The following is a 26,292-nucleotide window of genomic DNA, read 5'->3' as shown; positions in this document are numbered from 1 at the left end:
ACTGCTTTCACCGAGAATGAGTAAGAAACCACAGTCACTTAAACATTGTGCCAGAGCGCTGAAGGAGAGCCTCTGAATTCCCTTTGTCAGGCTGCTTTACTTGTGTAAGCTATTTTCTACATGTGTGTGCTTGTTAGGAAGAGTACGCACAGGTGTCCCTTGGAAATACTGTCAGGTGTCCGGGGAGTTCAGTTGTCGTGGATGCAGTCTCTCTTCAGTCAGCCAGAAAGGACCAACACCCGGCAGAGAAACACGACATCCTCGCTTCCACATCAGGTAAGTAAATAACACAAGATTTATTTGTAATAATAAAACTTGCCTTTGCATTACAGTGAATGTGTTTGTGTGTGGGATAGGTTTTATCTGCGTTTCAGTGGCCTTTTTCAGTGCAACACCTGACTGATAAACAACTGCAATATTGGGTACAGATTTTGGTGACGCCCATGTCTTTAAAGTGTTATAAACACACTTATTGTTTGCTCCAAGTTGTGAAAAAAGTTCATACTTAACCTAAGAACAACACACAAATTGTTGTTGTGAAATGAATGTATTTGCTTAAATCTTAACAGAGATTGAGTAAAACTGAATGCTCAGCATAAACAGTTTGCTGATGTAATGTTTCCTCATGTCTTAAGACTCAAACATATATGTATAAAGCGTTGTTGACATGGGCGTAAGAGAAGGTGTTTTCCAATCTTGCTGATTGATTTACATGGCTACGTCGGAAAGAGCAGCCAAGAGAAAGCATGTATATTTGTATTTGTTTATATTTTTTTTGCAGGTGTATCAATTTGAATTTGCAGACGTACGGTCTAACCCCCCCCATGGCGGGCCTGGCAGCTCTGTGTCTGCTGCTGGTGTTTCCACTGAGCCACTCCCAGAGCTCCCAGAACACCCTGCAGTCGCAGCAGGAGGTCGACTCTCATCAGGGAGCGCCTCCTCCTCCTCCTCAGCGATACATAATGAACCTGCTCAGGAAAGAGGAAGCTACTCATTTAAACGCAAAGCAGACATGTAAGTGGAAAAATAAATAATGTTGTTAAGTAGAACTGGATCTATGGAGTCCCTGAGAAGCAAGGGGTGATCAATTTTAATTAATGTTCCAGTTTTAAGTCTTATTTAAATGTGTTCTCCTCTGTATTTGACTTAAAACAGGTGGAGATGTTTATGCAAGGATAGTTTCCTTAAAGGTGGGGTAGTTAAGTTTGAGAAACCGGCTCGAGATCGCTAGAATTTGAAAATACACAACCGGAGAAAATCTGCCACTTCCTTATAGAGCCCCTCCTCCAACACACACGAACGCGCACATGACCAATGAGGGCACGCGATAAGTTTGTGCCCCGATGGAAGGCTGACAGGCAGGTAGGCCATCCAATCCGTTTAGCCGGGCCGGCTAAACGGATTGGATGGCCTACCTGTACTTGGATGGCCTACCTGTACTACCAGTACTACGGCTTCCACAGATGACATTTTTTTATGGATTTTTTGTCAAAGCACTTTAAGATATTCATTGCTATCGGGATGTTCAGAGCATTCCATGGAATATAACAAAAAGTGTATCTCGAGCCGGTTTCTAAAACTTACCTACCCCACCTTTAAGTCTCTTAAACTAACCAGAAAAATAATATCTGAAACTGTTGGAAAAGTTAACCAGGATCATTTTATAATTTCCTTTATTTTTTATAACTAAAATCTGGTGGGAAAAACAGTTTTGAGAGGTTTATTGTCAGAAAATGTTTGTAGCAATACAAAAGAGACACAAGAGGATACACCACTATCCCATGTTCTAAAGATGATGGAAAGTAAGTGTGCTATCTTCCAGATGAGCTTACATTTCTCCATGATTACAGCAACACTTTTCTTTTTACCATGCAAACATATTTCTCACCTGCTTTACAGATTATAATGTTATCACCTTTTCCCCACATCTTCTTAAACACAGACTTAGAGAATGGATCACAATTAAAAATGGCTCAATAGCAAAGATGTGCAACAGGATTCATGTGTGAAGACCTTGACTCTGATGGTCTTTGTGCCTCCACAGATGTCCAGGTAGAACAAGACAATGCCAAAGTGGGTCTGTTCGTCGCTGCAGCCGTAGGAACCTTCGCTCTGATGGCTGCTGTGTACTGTATCTACAACAAGTTCTACTCCAAACACCAGTACCTGCACACCCAGCTCAACAATGACTCAGGTAGATTAATACATTTTGTATATTAAATTATAATTGCATTAGCGCCTCTTTCAGTCTCACACTTGAGGCAACGGCAGCACTATGGCATCACATTGGAGGGACTGTCAGAAATCTGTAAGGTTGTAAAAATACACACGTCTAATCTGCCTTCAAAGAAACACTACAACAGAGAAAGCTGAAACAAAAGTGACGGCAAGGAGTATAGAAACTTCTATCACGGGGTAATAAAAGGAAGCTAAAATACAGACAGTGTCTCCGTCAGCAGACAGAGAGAGACTTCCATCCAGAGAGAAAACTGGACTTCTGATCTTTTTACTCTCCTGTCTCTTGGGAGTCATTTGATGAAAAGCATCCGGCCTTGTTATTAAACACGAGCAGGCTGTGTCGTATTTATTTAAATAACTTCTTATTACTGAAATTCCTGCTTAATGCTTTTTATAGTAAAGGAATAAATTATCTTGCATAATGAAGCTTTAATATTAGAAATACAACAGCAAATGTGTTTACACGGTAGATATAAATACAGTTACATAATTGATCATAATGTTTTTATAAAGCTGTTTATGGTTATATAACCTGTGATTTATTTATATACTAAAAACACATTAAAGGGGCCCAATTATGCTTTTGGGGTTTTCACTTTCCTGTAGTGTGTTGTATAGGCCAACATCCCTGTGTTCCCTCCGGAGGGAGTTTCTCTCCCACACTTGTTAGATATCATATGTAACACTTACAATTCTATTGGTTAGCGCTCCAACATATTGTACATTGCTGGTCATCTCTAAGCGGTTGACCAATCACAACAGAGCCGGCCAGCTAACCAATCAGAGCAGACTGGGCTCTGGTTTCAGACAGAGGGTGAAAAGAGGTGCTGCAGCACAGGCAGTATGAGGAAAATAAAAAGCTTTTTGAACATTAAAGCATGGAGACATGTCACAGTAGAGACACTACATACTGATATGAACCTGAAAAGATGTGCTCTGTAAACTTCAAGTGACTATCCTCATGTATCTGTCTGCAGATTTCAGCACAGACCCCATGGACACTCTCCCCGTGTGTTTCCACGCCTACGCCGGCTCCAGTGCGGTAGACGTGCAGAGAGCTGGTTACGGCTCGCTCTCAGACACTCCATCCATCATCTCTGTGCCACCCAGCCTGTCCCCCCCTCCCTCTGCCATGTCCTTTCCTCCCCTCTTCCTCCCCTCTCACTCTCTGAGAACTATATCAGTCAAGGACCTGGAAAAGAGCTGTGCCTAATGTAAACAATTAGAAACTAAGCTAGTGAGACTTTTTCTAATAAGAAAAGAGAAGTAGTAACTAAACACATCAGATCAATTTGCAGTTTGCATGCTAATGGCTTTGCACATGCATCCCTAGACAAGAAGTTACCTAAGTTACCTGTAAACTGTAGTCACCTCCTGACCGGCTGCCCTTTCACTCATAACCACCCTCAAATCTGCTCGTACATTTACACAGCTACAATAAACTCCATTATTCTTGCGACCTATCTGACACCACCCATCCTTTGTCGTACCGGAACAAATAAACTGTCCAGAGAGGAAATAAATGTTGTTTTATTTCTACATTTTATGGTGAATAATTAAAGTTCTAGTGACATATAGTATCAGATTAAGATAATGTGTTGCTATAGCATAAACAGTGACTCCATACTATTTAGGTGTCCCAAAGTGTCTTAAGTAAAACGGCCTTTTGACTGTTTCTTTTATTGACATTAATTCAAAACCATAACAACACAAAACAAAGTCAACACCATGTGACTTAATCTGTAAAATAAAAACACACTTGTGCTCACAATTTCCATGCAATGAATTAAAAAAAAAAGTCATGCACACAGTCACATTTTGTAAACATGGTGAAATATGTACAATCTCAATGCACTCTTGATAGGTAACTGTAATTTAAATTGTGGTATTAAGGCAAGGCAAGGGCAAGGCAATTTATTTGTATAGCACAATTCATACAGTAATGCAATTCAAAGTGCTTTACAGGATCAAACAGAGAAAACACAATCCATTGAGAAGAAATACAAAACACACAAAATAATTAATTAAGAGAAAGAAAACCATGTGTAACCAACAAGTCCTCCAACTCATACGACCAAATGGGTCGATTGTTTAAGCACCAGATTACGACCCATAGCCACGTTTTAAAGTGTAGCACCTCTAGTGGTCGTGTAAGAAACAACATGCTCCCGTTTATTTACAAATAACCCTCTCTGGAAAATCCTAAATTGTAGGATAGTTTGGCCATTAAAACGCTTTATGATTAGATTTCTAGCGAGAAGTATATATTGTACTTTTAGAATCCACGTCCAGTCGATATGTAGGATCTATAGTTTGATAGATATTACGAAGATGATTTGAGATTTCGTCAGGAGAACGTGTATATGCGGCAAGCTTCCATGTAAAGTTACGGGTTGAAAACAGTATTTCCGGTCTCGCCGTTTTCATAATAAAACCAATGATCAAATGATTTAACAGTGATATCTGCACTACTCATCCACTAAAAAAACATCAGTTTATCCTAGTTAATTATACGACATTAATTGGTTTAAATTGTGTACAATGCTTTTGTGTTTTTCCCATAGGTTTTTCTCTTTCGATTCTGAGAGACACATTTCTTTTTTCAGAGGTTTTGATAGGCTAAAATCACGCCGCAATGCACGTCGGGATTTGGTGTTTATGTGATATGAAATCGGAAAAATAATAATAATAATACTTTATTCCGAGTGTTCTTGCTTTTCTCTTTGAAGGTCATCACATAACGGCATTGTAATACACGGTTCGGCTGCATTAAATATTACATATCTGCCCTAGATATGTATTTATAGAGCCCTGATCAGAAGACCTTTTGACAAACTGGAAGAGATGCCGCCAAAACTGAATACATGACGTGAACCATAAATATATCAACAATTAAACAACATCTTCCATTTCTTTTCACACAATACGTCTCCTTGCAGTATCAACACTAATTCGGCTGACTTTTATATTTGATCCAATTAGTAGATAGTCTGTATTTACACCATAACGGTGCACAGCTTTTTAAAGATATTACTGATTTTCTGAACTACCTTTCCAACTCCTCATGCAGTTGACTGTTACAGGTCTATACAGGTTCATGGTACAATGCATAAGCTTCACATCGAGAGACTGAAACTGTATTTTCCTTTACCGTTCTGTTTTAAACTCACAATAAAGTGAATAATCATATTATGTACGATATTATTATGTTTTATTAACTAGACCACTGGTCTAAACGGAAACCTCCTAGTGGTTAAAGCACGTTATTGAATGTAGTTGTTGAATAAGTTATATTTATTTAGTTATTGATGAAAACATTTAAATATTAAGAGTAGCCTACATACACAATAGGGGTCAATGATAGAAATATAGAATGGAAAATATCTAGAAGATACTGTAGTGATCTCTACAATAAAACAGTTTAGTGCAGGACGTCCAAAGATATTAACAGGAGGATGTGCAAAACAGACAAACTGATAAGGCTGAATTTTACTCAGGTGTAACTAAAGTCTGATTTAAGGGTTGTTTATATTTCACATCATTAATCAGAATCTGCAAAGTAACAAAAATAAATGTAGTAGAGTAAAAATACCAGGTTAACCTCTGAATTGTAGTGGAGTAGAACAAAGTAGTACATGCTGCTGTAACAAAAACATTTCCCAACTTGGGATCAATAAAGTATATCTTATCTTATCTTAAGATGATCGATGGCTACTGCCATATTTGCAAAATTTGCCTCTGAACCTTGACAAGTGCATGTTTCCGGCTTATCAATGAACAACAGGAGGGGTAGACATAAAACCATCTGTTAAATAAAGCTCTTCTGACCTTAGGTGTCATGTGGGTATATTATTTCACCATTTATTAATTATATGTTTTACAATTGATAACACCACTGTGATTCGTATCCCCTAAACCTCCAGGGTGTACACGTTTAATACTGCCAACTTCTAATTGTGGGAAATACGAAAACGTCTTATAAAGAGACGTGCCATATATTGCGAAACACACAATAGCCAGCATGTGTAGTTCTGGGGGGGGGGGAGGGAAGCTGGAGCCGGGGGCTGGACCCGTCCAATTCCAGTTTTGGAAAGTCTGCCGTGGTTCCATTCCATTTCAAAGAGCTGTTTGACAGCGTAACCTTGTCGCACTGTCACTCCAACATCCAATCACAGGGCTTGATGACTAATCACGGGGTTTGTAAAGCAAGGCGGATGTTGTAGTCCCAAACGATAGCTGGGGATTCTGGGTAGTGTAGTGTCTTCGGAAACTGTAGTGTCTCAACTCCTAAAAAACTATTTGTTTCTCTGACTCGAAGGTTAAAAACACAAAAGCATTGTACACCATTTAAACCAATCAATATTGTGTAATTAACAAGGATAAACTGATGTTTTTTAGTGGATGAGTAATGCAGATATCACTGTGTAATCATTTGACAGTGAGGGGAATATATCCGGTTTTATTATGAAAACTTCGAGACCGGAAATACTGTTTTCACCCACGCTAACTTTACATGGAAGCTGCCGCATATACACGTTATCCTGGCGAGACCTCAAATCATCTTCGTAATATCTATCAAACTATAGATCCTACACTTCCACTGGACGTGGATTATAAAAGTACAATATACACTTCTCGCTAGAAATCTAATCAAAAAGCATTTTAATGGCCAAACTGTTCTACAATTTAGGATTTTCCAGAGAGGGTTATTTGTAAATAAACGGGAGCATGTTGTTTCTTACACGACCACTAGAGGTGCTACACTTTAAAACGTGGCTATGGGTCGTAATCTGGTGCTTAAACAATCGACCTATTTGGTCGTTTTTTGTAGGAGGACAGGCTGTGTGTAACAGTTCGAAAATTAGAACATTTAAATTCGAAAAGCCATATTAAAAAGAAATGTTTTTAGACCTGATTGAAATGTTTCTAAAGTGCTAGCCATTCTCAGATGTTCTGGGAGTTTGTTCCATGCATTAGGAGCATAGATGCAGAAGGCTGCTTTCCCACGCTTTGATCTCACACGCCTGAAGACCTAAGGGGTCTGCTGGGTTCGTACCACTGAAGGAGGTCCTTGATATATTTGGGTCCTAGCCCGTTTAGTGCTTTATATGTGTGCATTAAAATCTTAAAGTCAATTCTCTCACTAACTGGAAGCCAATGCAGTGATCTCAGCACTGGAGTCATGTGATCTGTTTTCTTTGTCCGGGTTAAGATTCTGGCAGCAGCATTTTGAATTAGTTGGAGTTTACGGAGTGATTTTGTTGTGAGGCCTGTGAAGATGCTGTTGCAGTAGTCAAGCTTGCTAAAAACAAATGCATGGACAAGTTTTTCAAGGTCTTGCTTCGACATAAGGTCTTTAATACGCAAGATCTTTTTTAGATGGTAGTAGGCTGTGTTACGCTTGGGTGAAGCAGGTAGGATTTAAATGCAGAATTTAACGAAAAGCGAGCTTTATTAAATAATATAAAGCTGTGGCAAAAAAGGCAGTATCCAAAATATTCAAAACCAACGAGCAGCACAAGGAACACAGACCGTGGAATAACATCGAGGGGAAACAATGAACCGACATGGAACACAGGGGAAGACTAGACTAAATACACAGAAGGGTAATCACAGAACAAGACACAGCTGGGCAGGGGAGGAGAAACACAAGGACAACAGGTGAACACAATCGGGTAATCAGGGAGGGAAACAGACAGAAAGCAGACAGGCAGGAAACGGGGGTGAACACTTTACACAATAAAACAGGAAACCCAAAGACAAGAAAAACACCAACACAGACAAAACTACAAACGTGACATAACATGAGAATCGTGACAGGCTGATCTGTTGATTGCCCTGATGTGGCTGTATTACAAAGTGTAATCCTGAAATGTAACCTTTCAAAGGTGGGGTAGGTAATTTTGGAGAAACCGGCTTGAGTGCGCTAGAATTTGAAAATACACAGCCGGAACAAATCTGCCATTCCCTCACAGAGCCCCTCCTACAACACACACGAACGCGCACATGACCAATGAGGGCACGAGATAAGTTTGTGCACAGATGGAAGGCTGACAGGCAGGTAGGCCATCCAGTTATTTTAGCTGGGCCGACTCAGATGATTGGTCGTGCTTTTCACAATACTACGGCTTCCACAGATTACAATTTTTAATGGATTTTTTGTTAAAGCACTTCAGATATTCATTGCTATCGGGATGTTAAGAGCATTCCATGGAATATAACAAAAAGTGTATCTCGAGCCGGTTTCTCAAATGTATCTACCCCACCTTTAATACATTTTATTCTGAGGTAATGTAATCTCTGAGAAAACAGAAGCTTAGATTTTTAGGATAAAGTGTTTTATGACCCTGCATGATGATAGGGGGAATAGAATCAAAGTGATTTTACTTATATACGGTAAATAGCATATAGCCTTTTGGTCAGTTTCTCTTTGCATGTGCGGCCACTATAAATAAGCACCATATCAGCATGTGTTAAATTACCACAAGTGTTTAAGATTTGCACATTTTCATACTGCAATATAAAAGAGAGCTTTTCAGTTTAATATTTGACTTTAAAAGAAAGTCACTGTTATAAACTCAAATTAAGATGAAAATGTGAAACCACAGTGTTTGTAACATGTCGTTTTTTCTTTTACTGTGGAATTGCTAGTCTTTCCATAATTTATTACAATTGTTTATACGTATCTCAGGTCATTAAATAATCCACAGCCCATCCCAGAAGCGTCAGAGCGTCCCGGGAGCAGCCTGCCCCTCCCCTCTTATAAATACCTGGGAACTCTGGTTATTTGCTTCGATCGGACCATGTTTACTCTAACTCTCCAGCCGAAGCTTCAGCAGGTCCCAGAATAGCTTTCTCTTGAACAGTGGGTACTTAAAACGGCCGGCTGCGAGGAAGGAAGTGACATGCTATCTCACTACACACACTTGGAGAGATTAGCGCGCGGGCAGCGGTAATCTGGTTTCAGGACCACGGCCAGAGGCACCGTTTTACCACGAATCCTGTCAGAAATTGCGTGAAAAAACATTTAAGGAGCAAGTGAAGAAGTTCATTTGGACCTTAAAGACTCTTACAAACTGGGATTGAGAATGTTTGCTCGGTTAATTTTAGTTGAAGCAGATTAAATCTCAGTAACCCTGATTTACAGATTCCGCTACACAGGAAACGGCAAGTAATCAATTAGAAAGAAGTAGTTCTTTTTGTTTTATGTGAGTGAGAAACACGGGGCGGAGGTAGTAGAGGAGAAGGCTGTGCGCTCAATCGGGAGCGCGCAAAGAGTGCACATTGGTCGGATCCTGGAGGCGTGAGGATGGAGATCCGACCGGACAGGTTCAAGATTGTTGCAGCCAAGACTCTCGGGAAAATATACGGGTATGTAAAAGAAAAATCTCTGGGAGAAATGACATCCAGAAACTGTTGAAACGATTTCTTGTCACGTCAAAAGGAAAGTTTATTTTATTGAAATACATTTAAGATGCATTAAGGGCGATTTTATTAATATTATTTGTCTTAAAAGAGAGCAGAAGTGCTATTAGAAAATCAATGTTTCCCGAGGCCTGGATTAGAGTGGTGTTGGATGACCTGGCACAACATCTGTCCCTCTATAGGTTCCTGAATCTGTCACATAAGAAACTCGCATGAATAATTTAGCACTTTAACTGCTGTCGTGCAGAAGCGGTTGTATATATAAAATACGTGCACACACATGCTTTTAAAACCTCAAATGAATCCTTGTCTTCTTTACTTCTGTGGAACAAATAAACAGAATTAAGTTTAATTTGAGGCCAAAACTGTTCTGTAAAATGAGGCGTTGGATCAATAGCTGGATTCATGGGCTTTTCTGCTGTGTTGTCACCTTTTTTAAATTATGGAAGCCTTGCTGTTTTGTCTGGCAGTGTGTTTCAGTTCCATTGTACTCAAAGTATGTTTGACACGTTACATTTACTGAGAGTATTAAACAGGCATGATCTGAGGCCTGTTATGCTGTCTCGGTATAAACTTAAGAGGACCTTGAATCCTGCTCTCTAAAGTATGGAAGCCTGTTTGCACCACAGGAAAAAAAAATCAAAATCCTGTAAATCAATATATTGACTTAGCTATCTCAATATATTGACTTACTATCTCAATATATTGACTTAGCTATCTCAATATATTGAATTATATATATTTTTGTATTGAAACAAGTATGTCAAATACAGAATAAGGCACATCGACATCAATGTTCATCAGGCGGTACAACTTCATATTAAGGTACACAAATTCACCATCAACTAGTTGTTAATTAACATGCATATTAGCAGTATATTCGCTCTTTATTAGTCATTATAAAACACTTATTATTGCCGTATTCTACATGACCATATTCTACAAGTAATCTGTATATGTTACACTTGCATGTATGAGATCATTACGTGCCTTGTAACTTCTTTTTGTATAGTTTCACTCCGTTTGAATGTCAGTGGACTGCAAATAAGTCAATAAAGGAACATGGCTGCTCATTCCCTGGCTCTCAAAAGAGTTTGGCTGGCTGTTTAATCTATGTTCACACTGAGACAGTACAACAGAGAGAACAGTACACCTATTGTGTAAGTGCATACAAGCATGTCACACAGTATGATCACAAATAAATAAACTCTGTTAAAAATCAGTTTTATTAAAACGTACAGGCTGCTTGTGTTTTCTCAGCCTTGGAGAAACTTGACATGTTTTGGTATGTGTCTGAACCTCTCTTCAGCGGTTCATTAATAAAACAGATATTTCAACGTGAGCCCTTTGTTCATGCTGTTGAGGTTCATTTAAGTTGTGTGCGATAATGTATTTACGAAGAGGAGGCAACTTTAGAATAGGGAACCTGTTCAGGTCAATTAGAGTCAAATTACTAGTTTATTGATTATGAACAAGACTTCACTTTAAAATAGGGAACATATTCTTAGATAGAAATACCTAATTAGAGTCAAACTAATAGCTTATTGGTTATGAACAAGACTTCACTTTAAAATAGGGAACATATTCTTAGATAGAAATACCTAATTTTTTAGTTATTTAGACATATTGAGGAGAGCATATTAAGACTAAAGCTCATGTACAACAACTTCCTTACTTAAATAAATAAGCCCTATAGGTTATTGAGGAAAAACTCTCAACTAATGGCTTATTACTTGTAGAATATCATGTAGAATAAGGCATTAATAAGTGTTTTATAATGACTAATAAAGAGCCAATATACTGCTAATATGCATGTTAATTAACAACTAGTTGATGGTGAATTTGTGTACCTTAATATAAAGTTGTATCACTTATATGATGAACATTGATGTCTATGTGCCTTATTCTGTATTTGACATTGTTTCAATAAAAAAAAATTCAATATAAAATATAAAACTCAATATAATGAGATAGCTACGTCAATATATTGAGATAGTAAATCAATATATTTAGATAGCTAAATCAATATATTGATTTACAGGATTTCTTTTTTTTTTCCTGTGGCGCAAACAGGCTTTCATACTGAAGGCTCAAACTTTCCCAAGCAGACCATTAAAGCTTGTGATGGCGGACTTCCTGGGGTCATGGTGGACCAGGAAAGGTCAGGCATTGACATTATATGACATTTAAGAGCCACAAGCCTCATTCACAAATAATTAAAGTGTGCTTTTTAGAGCTTAAACAGCTCTTAAACAAATCATTTGGGCAATAAACTGCAATTGACGTTGCCAGCTAAGAACAAAGTGTGTGAGTCAGTCAGGAGTCTGAATGAAGGCTATCTAAAGGTATTGATAAACTCCAACTCTTTCCTCCTCTCGGGATTGCATGTAGTGTATAAACACTTAAATCCTCTCCAAGAATAGCCTCTGCTCGTCCAAGCTGTCGGCCCACGTAAATCCCTGCAGGCCGTACACCTTAAAACACCTCTCTCCTTCTCCCGTTAAGTAGCCCGATAGCTCGTCATCGGCTCCCTTCCCCCCCTCTGGGCACCTCACAGCCGGGATTAGGCCTCTCTAACCACGGCACAGAGCCCGCAGCGGCCTATACACTTTCATTTCCGTAGTGCGCACGTGCTCCCAGGTGCTCCCTTGGTAGCTCTGCCGTGCGTAACGAGCACCGCCCCGCGCCCCGGTGCTGCTGTCCGCACGCGACATGCTACTTAACGGCAGAGCAAGCATGCATGGGCCTGTGGAGTTTAAGATGTGTGTTTTTATTCTATAAGAACTTTTAAAAACGTGTTGTTATCTTTGCTTATTGATGGTTGTGTTTTATTATAGTTCGATATTCATAATATCTTATTTGTTGGGTCTATTCATTTCTTTGTCTGTTTTTAAATCTCTCTGCCCTTTTTTAAACTATGCTATTTTCCTTTCTATTAAGAAAAGCCTAATAAAATGCCTTGTCTTGTCCAACCAGCAAATGTTCCTATTAGAGCCTTAAAACAAGTGGATTTTTTACATACAAAATAACCCAAACTATGAATCTGTTATCAAAATAGTTCCTGACTTACTAATGGATTCATGGATTTATCAATGCCGGTCTGATCTATATTTAGACATGTATAATACATTCCTTGCTATTCCTCTCTCCGCTTCCAGCCACTGATGTCTGCGTCTGATCAGCAAGAATGGTTCAAATATGTTTTTAATGAGGTTCCTCAGTGGTTCTACAGGGCAGTATTCTTTAAATTAAATGCAGATGTAATGCAAATGACCTCCTCGTGTGTCACCATAGTGATTGTAACAGTGCACAGTTGGTATTATAACAATTGAGGTTCAGCAGGTCATTCGTAGTAATGTCAGGACGAGCTTATCAACCACTCATACAATGTCCACCGGTTATTTGACTCCTTTTATCCGATCAATGATGCCAAGCTGTTGACTCAGCTGTGAACCGAGCTGTGTCCTTGACTATGAATTAAGAAATTAGCTTGGACAGGGAACCAGGAATACAACCGTAGCAGAATAGATCGAGGAAAATGCAGCTTTCTTATGTGCTATCAAGATAAACACTAAGCCATTTCTTCTGGTTCACCAGACACTTCCTCAACGTGGTGTGATGAGTAGTTAGGTGGCTTGTGAGGATTACAACGGATTTCCTTAACTCGGTCAGTCGTGAATTTGTCACGGCGGGCAGATCAGGTGTATTTGAAGAAAAAAAGTGAATACAGGCATGTGCATTTTGGCTATTGTATTGCAGAGAATGAAAAGTCAAGGTGGACATCCTCTGGATACTGAGAAATGAATTGGTGTTGAAGAAAAAGGGAATGTTGCGAATTGTGTGAGACAATGTGTGAGTCAGGGGAGTTGACGATGAAAGGCAGGGTTAAAAAATCGAGGAGGAGACAGGAAGAATGAAGCCCTCACAGATAAAAATAGTCCAAGAGAGCCAGAGATATTAATAATTCAAGAGTGAGAAATCATAAATACTTGATCAATGTCGGAGACTTTAGGAATCTCTGCTTACAATAACTGTATGTATGTATGTTTTATAATTGTGTGGCTGTTTTGCTTACTCTTGTTGACAATTCTTTTAGGTGACAGCTCTAAAAAGCTTTATTGGAAAGAATATTCTTTTTGTCACTCAATATTTTAGTGTCATCTTTAAGTCTCTGTGGGAAGCACATGTTGTGAAGCCAGAGAGCTGCAATGACGACTTTATAAAGATCAGCCGGTGCTTTTCTTACCCTGGTATTTCACAATTGAGATTGTCCTCGTCCCTGGTGATTTGATAGAGCGGTGACATTACGGTTAAGGACAGGGGATCGTTAGAAAGCGCAGAGGACCAAAGTCTCACAGCGGAGAGAATAAACCTTCAGTCTGAATTAGTCCGAAAGGCCAACATTAAGCAGGATGTAGGAAATTAGTGTGGATGTTTTTGCACAAACAAATGATTTTCAGATGTGTGTGGGCCCAGTGGTGAACAGCTTAAATCTCTGCACCTTCAAATGGTAAATACATATAAGATGGGAGTTTGCTAGTTTTCCTTCCAGCAGCTGTCAAAGGGACAGTCATCCCAGAATACTGTTTTTTTTTGTTGCTTGCATTGCTATTTATTAATCTATCTTGTTGTGGGCAGATTTATGTAGGAACTATTTTCTTTCTATTGATGTACACCCACCTACAGTATGACCTACTCCTGAGGGCATCTTGCTCATTTGTTGATGGATGTAGTTTGGTAGAAAGAACATTTTTCCTACATGAAACTCCTCATGGGAAGATCTGCGGTCATGCCGGGCATGTTTTCTGGACTGTTCCTTTAAGAACTATGACTAGCTGCTCTCACACACACATACACATACATACACGCACACACACCTCCAGTCTCATATTGAACCATGAAGCTTTCAAAGTGTTAACTTGGTTGGTTAGGATCTTTGCCCTGAAGCGTATTTTCTGTGATCAATGCAACTCCATTTACCCATGACACTTCAAACAACAGCCAAGGTATCCAATATGGCAGCCGATTCAACACAATACAAGCTGCTTCCCCAGCACACGAACAAAGAAGTTATCTATTACTTCTATGCCTGCTGACTCTGATTGTTCCACACACATTCATTTCCTAGAAATCGCTGAGTTGGCTTTAGGTATACTTTGTTTATCTGTTTGTCAGCAGGGTTACAAGGCACTGACCAGATATCTTTGTTTTTTAGGCTATTTCTTCAATTGCATACACTGTCCATGGCAGCTTGATTTCCTTTTATCCCTGGGGCACTTATACATTTTTCAAAGTGTGTACATGCTCTTCTATTTACAGTATTGACTGTCAACCTTACAATGTTAAATGTTCAAAATGGCCACTGTGGTTCAGTTCTAGCCCAGGATCTCAGTCTTATTTTCTCTCCTGTCATATAAAGTAATCTATAAAAGAAACTTCCCCATCCCCCAGTCCAGGCATTATTCATGCTCTGCACTGTTGGGTCTTGTATTTTGACTAAAAGCTGCAGGGCTGAATGGACAAATACGTACTCCCATGTACTGTATTCATCTCTCACGGAGGTCATGAATTACATTTACCAGACAAAAGCAGGAAGGATATTTGCCTTTTTACTTAATATTTCGGTATGAAAAGCTAAATATGTATAATAAATAGAGGCGTGATATAAAGGGGGCTCTGTGCTCCAGCATCTGGACCTGCAGCGCTGTAGCCTGATCTGAAAACACAGCATTGCACATGTCATGTTTAATAGATGACCCGCTGCGTTTAGATACATATTTGATGCCCGAAAGACTGCAGGCTGGCAGAGGTCATGGTTTCTCAGGGTTTCTCAGAAAGCCATATCAACATAGGTTTATGGATGGGGGCAGAACAAGAGTAATGTGTTAACCTTGTTTGGAAGGAGAGCAGGAGCACCGGACTGTGGTTTTTCATACCCACACTGTATTCCTCCCTGTCAGCTGGTTCTGGTGAAGATGAATGTCTGCAATACAAAAACACCCGATATATTAACGCTCAGAGAAGACAGGATAAGTCAAAGTTATGACAGCTAGCCGCAGTGGCGGTGGGCTGACAGCTAACTGTGCTGACGGTCTCTTGTTAAGGTGCTAGAGTTACCGGTCAAATTGACAGTGAGAACGATTGTGTGAACATCTTTTATCTTCCCAATATGTCAGTCTGCGAGCCCTTCAGAACAGGATCTGTTTCACAACCTTGGCTGGCTCACTGGCTGATAGATTCTCAAAAATAAATATAAGATAAGATAAGATGGACCTTTATTAATCCCCGTGGGGAAATTCAGTTGTTCAAACAGCAACAGGGAAAGGGTGAAAACACAGGATAGCACAGATTCACACAGATTAATAAAATCAAAAATAATATCAAAGATACAAAATCAAAATAATAATAATAATGAGAATAATAATAATAATAATGAGAAACTATGAAATAAGAAATGAATACAAAAAAATAAAAATGAGCATATATACATATTGGGTCTTATAAACTATGAATTAAAATTAAAATGGACATACAGTGGGGCACAAAAGTATTTAGTCAGCCACCAATTGTGCAAATTCTCCCACTTAAAAAGATGAGAGAGGCCTGTAATTTTCATCATTGGTACACTTCAACTATGAGAGACAGAATGGGGGAAAGAATCCAGGAAATCACATTGTAGGATTTTTAATGAATTAATTGGTAAATATAAGTATTTGGTCACCTACAAACAAACAAGATATCTGGCTCTCACAGACCTGTAACTTCTTCTTTAAGAGCCTCCTCTGTCCTCCACTTGCTAACTGTATTAATGGCACCTGTTTGAACTTGTTATCAGTATAAAAGACACCTGTCTACAACCTCAAACAGTCACACTCTAAACTCCACTATGGCCAATACCAAAGAGCTGTCAAAGGACACCAGAAACAAAATTGTAGACCTGCACCAGGCTGGGAAGACTGAATCTGCAATAGGTAAGCAGCTTGGTGTGAAGAAATCAACTGTGGGAGCAATTATTAGAAAATGGAAGACATACCAGACCACTGATAATCTCCCTCGATCTGGGGCTCCACACAAGATCTCACCCCGTAGGGTTAAAATTATCACAAGAACGGTGAGCACAAATCCCAGAACCACACGGGGGGACCGAGTCAATGACCTGCAGAGAGCTGGGACCAAAGTAACAAAGGCTACCATCAGTAACACACTACGCCGCCAAGGACTCAAATCCTGCAGTGCCAGACGTGTCCCCCTGCTTAAGCCAGTATGTCCAGGCCCGTCTGAAGTTTGCTAGAGAGCATTTAGATGATCCAGAAGAGGATTGGGAGAATGTCATATGTGGTCAGATGAAACCAAAATAGAACTTTTTGGTAAAAACTCAACTAGACGTGTTTGGAGGAGAAAGAAAGGTGAGTTGCATCCAAAGAACACCATACCTACTGTGAAACATGGGGGTGGAAACATCGTGCTTTGGGGCTGTTTTTCTGCAAAGGGACCAGGACGACTGATCCGTGTAAAGGAAAGAATGAATGGGGCCATGTATCGTGAGATTTTGAGTGACAACCTCCTTCCATCAGCAAGGGCATTGAAGATGAAACGTGGCTGGGTCTTTCAGCATGACAATGATCCCAAACACACCACCCGGGCAAAAAAGGAGTGGCTTCGTAAGAAGCATTTCAAGGTCCTGGAGTGGCCTAGCCAGTCTCCAGATCTCAACCCCATAGAAAATCTTTGGAGGGAGTTGAAAGTCTGTGTTGCCCAGCGACAGCCCCAACACATCACTGCTCTAGAGGAGATCTGCATGGAGGAATGGGCCAAAATACCAGCAACAGTGTGTGAAAACCTTGTGAAGACTTACAGAAAACGTTTGACCTCTGTCATTGCCAACAAAGGGTATATAACAAAGTATTGAGATGAACTTTTGTTATTGACCAAATACTTATTTTCCACCATAATTTGCAAATAAATTCTTTAAAAATCAGACAATGTGATTTTCTGGATTCTTTTTTCTCATTTTGTCTCTCATAGTTGAGGTATACCTAGGATGAAAATTACAGGCCTCTCATCTTTTTAAGTGGGAGAACTTGCACAATTGGTGGCTGACTAAATACTTTTTTGCCCCACTGTACAAATTGGGTCATATGTTAACAATATTACATACGCTTACATACATATATTACATATTATATATATCAACATGGGTGTCTGGAAACAGTGTGAATTTATGTCCAGTGATTGTTCACATTATTGACCCCTTGTCTGTCGAGCTTCCTCCTCGTCCTCCCCTCTGCCACCTCCTCCAGATTGTCCGGTTGTACTCCAACTACACAGCTAGCCTTCCTCACGAGCTTGTTCAGCCTGCGAGTGTCCCTAGTGTTTGTGTTTCCACCCCAGCACACCACGGCAAAGAAGAGCACACTGGCCACCACAGACTGGTAGAACATCTGCAGCAGCCTCGTGCACACATTGAATGACCTGAGCCTCCTCAGGAAGTACAGCTGGCTCTGTCCCTTCCTGAAGAGAGCATCAGTGTTGTCTGAACAGGAACTTGTAGCTGTTCACCACCTCCACATCCTCCCCCCTGATGGTGATGGGGTATTTAAAGTATTGACATTAAAGAGATAACTAAATGTTAAATATTTTCTTTATAAAGGGCTCAATACAGTCCTGGCATTCAAGACACTTTCTTTAGTCGTTTATGTGATATGAAAAAGGCAAACAGTACACTGACAACTGTTGTTTTTCTAATGTGTCCAGCTCCCTTGATAGGGACTATACAAATTCGCAAAAGGTTTGTTTTGAAAACTGATAGGTAGGCCAGACAATCATACCAAACAATCGCAAGCTGACTAAAAAGATATGCAACAATTTTGCTAAAAGATTGGACAATTACAATCTGCTTTTTAACAAAACAGATCATCTTGCACTTCCTTTATTACGGTTTAGTGTATGTTTTATTTCTGGTACAAGACAAAGTGTCCCTCTGGGGTCAAAAACTACAATACTTTACATACATTTCCCACTCACTCCACTTCCTTCTTCACAGAGCTCTTGAGAAGAAGCAGGACAATGGCGAGACCATCGAGCTGTCAGCGGAGGGCCGGCCGGAGCTGGTGGAGGAGAAGGAGCTGCCCGTGGTGGACTGCACGTGCTTCGGGCTGCCCAGGCGCTACATCATCGCCATCCTCTCTGGCATCGGCTTCTGCATCTCCTTCGGTATCCGATGTAACTTAGGCGTGGCCATCGTCAGCATGGTCAACAGCCACACCGTCTATAAGGACGACAAAGAGATCATAGTGGTGAGTTAGGGTGGAGAACGTGGGAAGTACACAACAGGCAACAAATAATGTTATATTCCACATTATTACATCTTCCTAGGAGGTCATGTTTATGTTCGGATCAGTTTCTTCTAGGTCGGTTTAAAGAAAAATTACTAACCGATATTTACGAAACGTTGTAGCGTGGTGTAGCACGGGCAAAGAAAGAACCCATTACATTTTTGAGCAGACAAATTCTTTATCTTTCTACGTATTGAACAATGTTTGTGGTAGTCTGTGCACTCGTTGTGCCCTTTTAGTTTATTTATGAGATGAACGAGATGAACATTTGGTGAACACACATGGTTTCTGACCTTCGGCTCTTCTTCTCTGTGTCTTCAAAGTATAAACTAGGCCCCTTAATTCAGAAAAGGGAAATTTTAACTCTACAGTACACAATTAACTTTTGCGCCTCCATCTTTGTATAGGAAAGGATCTTTCCTGTTTCAAAGCGAGATCTGCTAACAATTGTTTTCAAACTTTACAGTATCAAAACTTTATCAATGTTAACAATCTGTGTTGATTGTGTGAAAGTAAATGTCAAACAAAGGCTCCTCTTGAAGTGTGTCAGTCATTGTTACAGCCATTTGAGTCGAACATCAGAGCACAAGGTTTGACACAGCTAAGTGATGTGAAGGAATATTGATGATAAGTCAGTGGTGGAGCAAAAGCCTCATGGGGACCAGTAATCAATCATGACAGTTGTGTTGGATATTTTAAACAGATTCAAGTACACGTGCAGATAAATCATGTGTTTGTCCCAACAGAAAGCTCAGTTTGACTGGGATCCAGAAACAGTGGGAATGATCCACGGCTCCTTCTTCTGGGGATACATCGTGACCCAAATCCCAGGAGGGTTCATCTGTCAAAAGTTTGCAGCTAACAGGTCTGTTTATCCACCAGTTATGCTCTATAAGGGATATATATTCATTATCTTATACATATTGAACATACTGACTATTTGTTTCTCCTCCAGAGTGTTTGGCTTTGCTATAGTGGCCACGTCTTGCCTGAATATGCTCATCCCTGCAGCCGCCCGGATGCACTTTGGCTGTGTCATCCTTGTCAGAATATGTCAAGGACTTGTGGAGGTGCTTCACTTTTTAACTTAAATCACAAAATCAAGAAATGACTGAAGACACAGATTTATATTTTATTTAGAACATTTGTCACAATGTAATACCTTCCATTTCCTGCAGGGGGTTTCATATCCGGCCTGTCACGGTATTTGGGCAAAATGGGCGCCACCTCTTGAAAGAAGTCGTCTGGCTACGACAGCCTTTTGTGGTGAGTCCATTATCAATGAATGGCTGTAATCAGTTTAACAGACAGTCATTGTTAGTTTAAAATAGCCATGATTAGGGAGCAGTTGATATAGGATTTTATCGGGGATTAGAATATGAAATGCTCCCATAAATTGACAGCAATTGTTTCCAGCAGGTTTTAGTACAGTAAAGTATATTTTAATTATTTGAGCCATGCCTAGCTACAGTTACTGTAGAGCTGAAACTATTAGTTCATTATAAGTTTGCCTATTTAATAATACAAATTAATCTGCAACTACAATGATCATCAATAAAATATTATTTTTCAACCAAAAATGCCACCTTAGTTTTAGCTACTCCAATGCTAGTTCAAGTTTTTTTTTTTGCAATCTGAACTCAAGCATTTTGAAAACACCATTATACTCAAATACTCAAGGAACAACGTTGACTAATATAAATAAATGTATGTTGCAGACCTTAACCCAATGTGTCTCTTTTGTTTCTAGGTTCTTACGCTGGTGCTGTGATCGCTATGCCGTTAGCTGGGATCCTGGTCCAGTACTCTGGATGGTCATCAGTTTTCTACGTCTACGGTAAGAGACCTTTGACCTTGAAATGTACCGATTGTAAACTAGGGCTTCTTCTTTCGGACAAAACTGTAACTTAGAAGAAACTACACAGTTCTTGTAGTGAAATAGAGTACAGTGTGTTTGTTGCCATAATACTCAATACAACACAGTTAAAAAATGCTGATTTCAAAAGGTGTGTAGGCCTATGCACACCCATCACTATGCACAACATGCAGTAACACAGTAAATGCTAACACATGTTGACATTTAGAGGACACGCAGGCCAGCAACATACATAAGAGAACAAGAGAAACACATCACCCTTAAAGTAAAGATTCAATATGTACCCCAGTCCGTACAGATGCAGCAGCCACAGTCAAGGTGACCTTTCCTGCCCGTTTTGACACTGACATTACTCCTCCTCTCTTCCCTGCCTGCCTGCTGCCTTCCTTCCTTCCTTCCTTCCTTCCTTCCTTCCTTCCTTCCTTCCTTCCTTCCTTCCTTCCTTCCTTCCTTCCTTCCTTCCTTCCTTCCTTCCTTCCTTCCTTCCTTCCTTCCTTCCTTCCTTCCTTCCTTCCTTCCTTCTTCCCTCTGCAGGAACTTTTGGGATCATGTGGTATTGCTTTTGGTTCATGGTGTCTTATGAAAGTCCAGCAGCCCACCCCACCATCACTGAGGAGGAGAGAACGTATATTGAGGAGAGCATCGGCCAAACAGCACAATTTGCAGTAACGGTCAGTAGATTTTTGCCTCTCAAATAAGGAGATTTCTTGCCTTTCTCTATTATCTGGAATTTTGTAAACCAGGTCCTAAACTAGGAAATTCATCTTGAAAAACACTGTCAAATTAATTGAAAATTAAAGTAGTAGTTGCAGCTAAACATGTAAATTATTACTAAATACTATGCTTGTACTTTTTTGTCTTACTGTATGTATAAGGTTAACATATGGGCCAGACTGCCTGAACATTTTAACAAAGAGTGTAAAGAAATCTAACAAGCAGAGCAATTTAGGAGTGAGGAAGTGAACCTGGGTGGAGTTTAAGAGGATGTCAGACTTTATCACAAGCTGAAATTCTAAAAATGGTAATGTACAATGGTAGTTCATCAAATGAAAGTGCAAGGGATATATTAATAAAGTCTGTATCTTTGGTAACCTCTGCTCAAGAAATTAAACAATTTACTGCACTCATACTTTTCTTAATAACAATGTTCTGGATTTATTACCAAAATAACCTAAACAAATAAAGACAAGTAATTGATTCAGCTCAGCAACTGTACATTAACACTATATTTATAGGGTTTAATTTAAAACAACGTGAATTAAGTAACTCATTTTGATGTGTTAACAGAAATTCAACACACCATGGAGGGCCTTCTTTACGTCCATGCCAGTGTACGCCATCATCGTGGCAAATTTCTGCAGAAGTTGGACTTTCTACTTGCTTCTCATCAGCCAGCCTGCTTACTTCGAGGAAGTCTTTGGGTTCGAGATTAGCAAGGTAACAGGAACCAAAAATGTTTCTTTGAACATGATACAGCTGAGGAAACTCAAAGCCGTTTGCATAAAAACACATAATTCTTACCCTACTTTTTTAAGGTTGGCCTAGTTTCTGCACTTCCTCACCTGGTGATGACCATTATCGTGCCCATTGGTGGCCAGCTTGCTGACTATCTGCGAACTAACCATATCATGACGACCACTAACGTCAGGAAACTTATGAACTGTGGAGGTAAGAAAGGGCCAAAACAAAGGGAAAGCAAGATTAGAACAACAGAAAGTATTCCAAGATGGCTTCCTGCACCTTTTCTACCAAGACATCAACACTGTAGCTTTATTGATCAAAGGTCAACTGGCATTTTTAAGCCTCGAAGCACGCTATTGTTAGTCAGAAAGATGGTTCAGGGAAACTGAAAGACTTCATAGAAACTCATTGGCTAATTCTGGGCTTAACAACAGTTTTGTCAGTCAGCTGTGGTGAGAAAACATTTGCTGCATGTGGGAAATGATGACTCACTGTAAAGCAGAAGCCCTACCTCTGTCGGCTATTTTTGAACTACAGAGAGAAATCAATAGCAAAGTGAAATGGAGAAGCATACAGTGTACGTATCACTTTGTGGGAAGCTGTCAACGCTGGGGAACAGGCAACAACATTTTATAAGAAAAGGACCTGAAGAAACCTTACCTTAAGACTTTTCTATTTACTTTTTAAACTCTGTCTCTGTTTTGTTTCTTTATCTCTTTTGTATTTCAGGGTTTGGGATGGAGGCCACCTTTCTGCTGGTGGTGGGATTTTCTCATACAAAAGTTGTGGCCATTTCATTCCTTGTCCTGGCGGTGGGTTTCTCTGGCTTTGCCATCTCAGGTGAAATCATAATTTATTTTTTTCAAATCACATTTAAATCCACAACCCCTTTCATTTGAGGATGCCTATACATATTGATGTTTGAAATACTATAAAGTAGAATTAATATAACTTATGTGTTCATAACTTTGACCTATTCGTTTTTTCTCATGTTGTATTTGTCCTTCCTCATAAGGTTTCAATGTCAACCACCTTGACATTGCACCGCGCTATGCTAGCATCCTCATGGGTATTTCCAATGGTGTGGGCACTTTGTCTGGTATGGTTTGCCCCCTTATAGTCGGTGCAATGACGAAGCATAAGGTGAGAGCTTATGTTATAAAATGCATGTCTGCTCTTATGATGTTGTCTGAGGGTGTGATTTTATTGTTACCATGGGATGTTGTGTGCATTTGAACTTGATGTTGCATTTCCTCGTTGTGTATACAGTGTGCAGACAGTGCACCACCACCTGAGTTCAGTTTTAAGTGATGTTTCTTAAACGGCAGCAGAGATGTCACTTCCTCAGAATGATTTCATTTAAAATATGTTATTTGAATACCCCGAGATCTGTATCACTGAAGAGGGACCAATATCAATTTAATTAGTGCAATTAGAGTAGTTAAATCTACCCTCTAGGTAGGGTGTTGGAGCATCACGTTTTACTCACAAGGGTAAAAGCTATCCAGGACTTTCATAGAACAATCACCATCATTGATTTATTTTATTGTGTTCAACCAAAAATAAAACACAAACTTTTTTCATGCTTATAATATCTCTTTTTTGTTCTAATCCTGCTTTGATAGACGAGGGAGGAATGGCAGGGAGTGTTTCTTATCGCCTCGCTTGTTCATTATGCAGGTGTTATATTCTACGGTGAGTTTAGTTCCCTCTACTTTTCCAATGTACTTTTACTCTTCCCTGACCCGAGCATTTGAGTGTTCAAGTTTGCAACCAACCATGCATTCTGCTTGACACAAGTATGAACACTTTATTTATTATGCATTGCTCCTCTCTCTGGGCTGCAGGACTCTTTGCATCTGGAGAGAAACAATATTGGGCGGAGCCTGAAGAGCAGAGTGATGAGAAATGTGGCATCCTGGATGAGGACGAGCTAGCAAACGAAACAGAGGAGCTGTATCGCACAAGTGGGGGGGGAGGCTACGGAGCCACCACCCAGGGAGCGGATCCCAACGGAGGAGGAGGAGGCTGGGTCTCAGACTGGGACAAAACTGAGGAATATGTCCAACCAGAAGGAACCAATAATTACCTTTACGAAGGAGGCGTGGACAAGAAGCTCACATAAAACCAGCAGACCTTCTGCACATAGCCTTTAGCGAGGCAGAAACAGAACATCAGCAGCATGGAGTTTCACGTGATGGCATGAAGAACTTTTGAAAGTGCGAATTTCAAATCGGGAGGGGACCATTTTCAGCAAGTCTGACTGTATTATCATAACTGAACTGAATTCAAAGAGTCTCCACAGGGGAGGTGAAGACATTAGGACATGTAAAATGTGTGTTTGTGTGTGCAATGTGTACCTTGTGTGGCAGACAATCTAAGTAAGAGTGTTTTAGGACTCATACCCCTCCCTGCAATATCTCTCTCGGAGGAGTGTTGAGTTTTAGGCCTTCTGTGGCTTTTGATGTGTAATAATTGTAGAAATGTCTATATTATCTGACAGGAGGTCATTTGTATGCCTCTTATTTATATTCATAAGTTGTTACGCGCACATTGGTCACAAGCGTACTTCTGTTGTTCGGTGAGAACCTACTGAGTTTCATTAATTGGTTTCTAAAAAATGTCTGCATCCCAATAAAGTATGCCCCTCCACTGAAGATAAAAAGGGAAATATCCAAAACCAGATCTATAAGGTTTTCGCACAACATAATGAAAGCTTTTTCCCCCTTAAAACAATGTCCTTAATGTGTACACTTTTAAGAAAAAGCATGTTACTTGTGCCAATACAGTGAAAGATGTTGCTCTGTAGTATTGGTTTACTCCTCCACTGACAAAGTGATTGAACACCTGCAAATACTTCTGTACACAGCTCTCTGTGAAGTCTAAATAGCCCACACTGATATTTTTAGATGCAGCACTTTGGTTTCTTTGAGCAAAACTGTTTTATGTACTAGGCCTCGAACCTGTCTGCCTGCTGACAAACCGGGAGATAAAAAAGCCTCGAATAGGATCGGTATTTCACAAAGTTGTTCAAGACACTTTTATTGTGTTTCTTTAAGACAGTTTTCTTTAAAACATCAGTATTTTGTTCAATATGCTTTACTTGTATTACAGGCTTTATTGACATTTTTCAATTATGTTACAATTTTTGCTCTAAGTTTATTTAATTATTTAGCATATTACATCGGAAGCCTGGGTGTTGCCAGTTCTGTAGCATGTCAAAATTAAAACGCTGGGCGAATAAAATAAGAATAATGGTACTGTAGAGCCGGTACGTAAATCTCCATTCATCTTGTTTAAAAGGAGGATTTTCATTACCCTTTACATTATGATATAGCAACTACATACACTGTAAAAACAAAAAGGCTCATAATGGACAACAAAACAATGACATTTCACTGTTCATTAAAGAACATTCATTTTTCTTTTGTTAGTAGATGTTGTAATGTATCTATCTAGCCCCTAAAACAAGGTTCAAGATTGTAAAATATCCATGTGTTAGATCATGAATGGTATCAATTTGGCTGATACTGTTTTTCCGATGAATTAAATATTAAATGTTTTTACTGTTTTTCATTTATTTCTCGTTAAATGTTCTGGATTATAAACTTAAACTGTATGTGTAAAAATCATGTACATGTGGAAAATATTGTATAATAAAACCTAGAGGTGATCCTTCCTGTACAATAATTACAGTTATTACTATTAGTTTTATTCTAATGCAATTATTCCATTTTTATGTTTTTTTTGTTTGCTATTAGGAGGTTCATAAACTATGTTGTAAACAGTTACATTTTTAATTAGGTTTTTAATTTTTTATTTCAGCATCTGTTTTCCCTCGAGCGACTTTTCCTTTGCTTCATGCATGATTCAGGCACTGATAATGCAGGTCCTTAAACCGTGGAAACAGTGGTTTCATGTTTCCAATAATGGTGTACTCCTCTCCAGACGATCGAT

General features: G+C 39.5%; 1 protein-coding gene across 1 annotated transcript; it reads left to right on the top strand.

The window, feature by feature from the left end:
• Window positions 1–9,094: 9,094 nt before the first annotated feature.
• LOC117464381 (vesicular glutamate transporter 1-like) lies at window positions 9,095–26,008 on the top strand. Its single transcript, XM_034106785.1, has 13 exons — window positions 9,095–9,609; window positions 18,707–18,959; window positions 19,745–19,863; window positions 19,954–20,068; window positions 20,177–20,264; window positions 20,749–20,835; window positions 21,409–21,545; window positions 22,162–22,311; window positions 22,410–22,542; window positions 23,065–23,175; window positions 23,351–23,478; window positions 23,961–24,030; window positions 24,183–26,008. Exons 1-13 carry the CDS (start codon window positions 9,548–9,550, stop codon window positions 24,458–24,460), a joined length of 1,731 nt encoding a protein of 576 aa, XP_033962676.1. The 5' UTR covers window positions 9,095–9,547; the 3' UTR covers window positions 24,461–26,008.
• The last annotated feature ends 284 nt before the right edge of the window (window positions 26,009–26,292 follow it).

The sequence above is a fragment of the Pseudochaenichthys georgianus genome, chromosome 19, assembly GCF_902827115.2.
Source record: "Pseudochaenichthys georgianus chromosome 19, fPseGeo1.2, whole genome shotgun sequence".
In the NCBI taxonomy this organism is placed as follows: Eukaryota; Metazoa; Chordata; class Actinopteri; order Perciformes; family Channichthyidae; genus Pseudochaenichthys; species Pseudochaenichthys georgianus.
This window is presented reverse-complemented; position numbering and strand designations above follow the sequence as displayed.

Bases quoted from the DNA above. Each gene is read 5' to 3' on its own strand.
- LOC117464381 (XM_034106785.1), top strand. From the start codon at position 9,548: ATGGAGATCCGACCGGACAGGTTCAAGATTGTTGCAGCCAAGACTCTC. The intron at 20,265-20,748 runs GTGAGTCCATTA...TTTTGTTTCTAG, and splicing joins GGCTACGACAGCCTTTTGTG to GTTCTTACGCTGGTGCTGTG. The intron at 23,176-23,350 runs GTGAAATCATAA...CTTCCTCATAAG, and splicing joins CTCTGGCTTTGCCATCTCAG to GTTTCAATGTCAACCACCTT.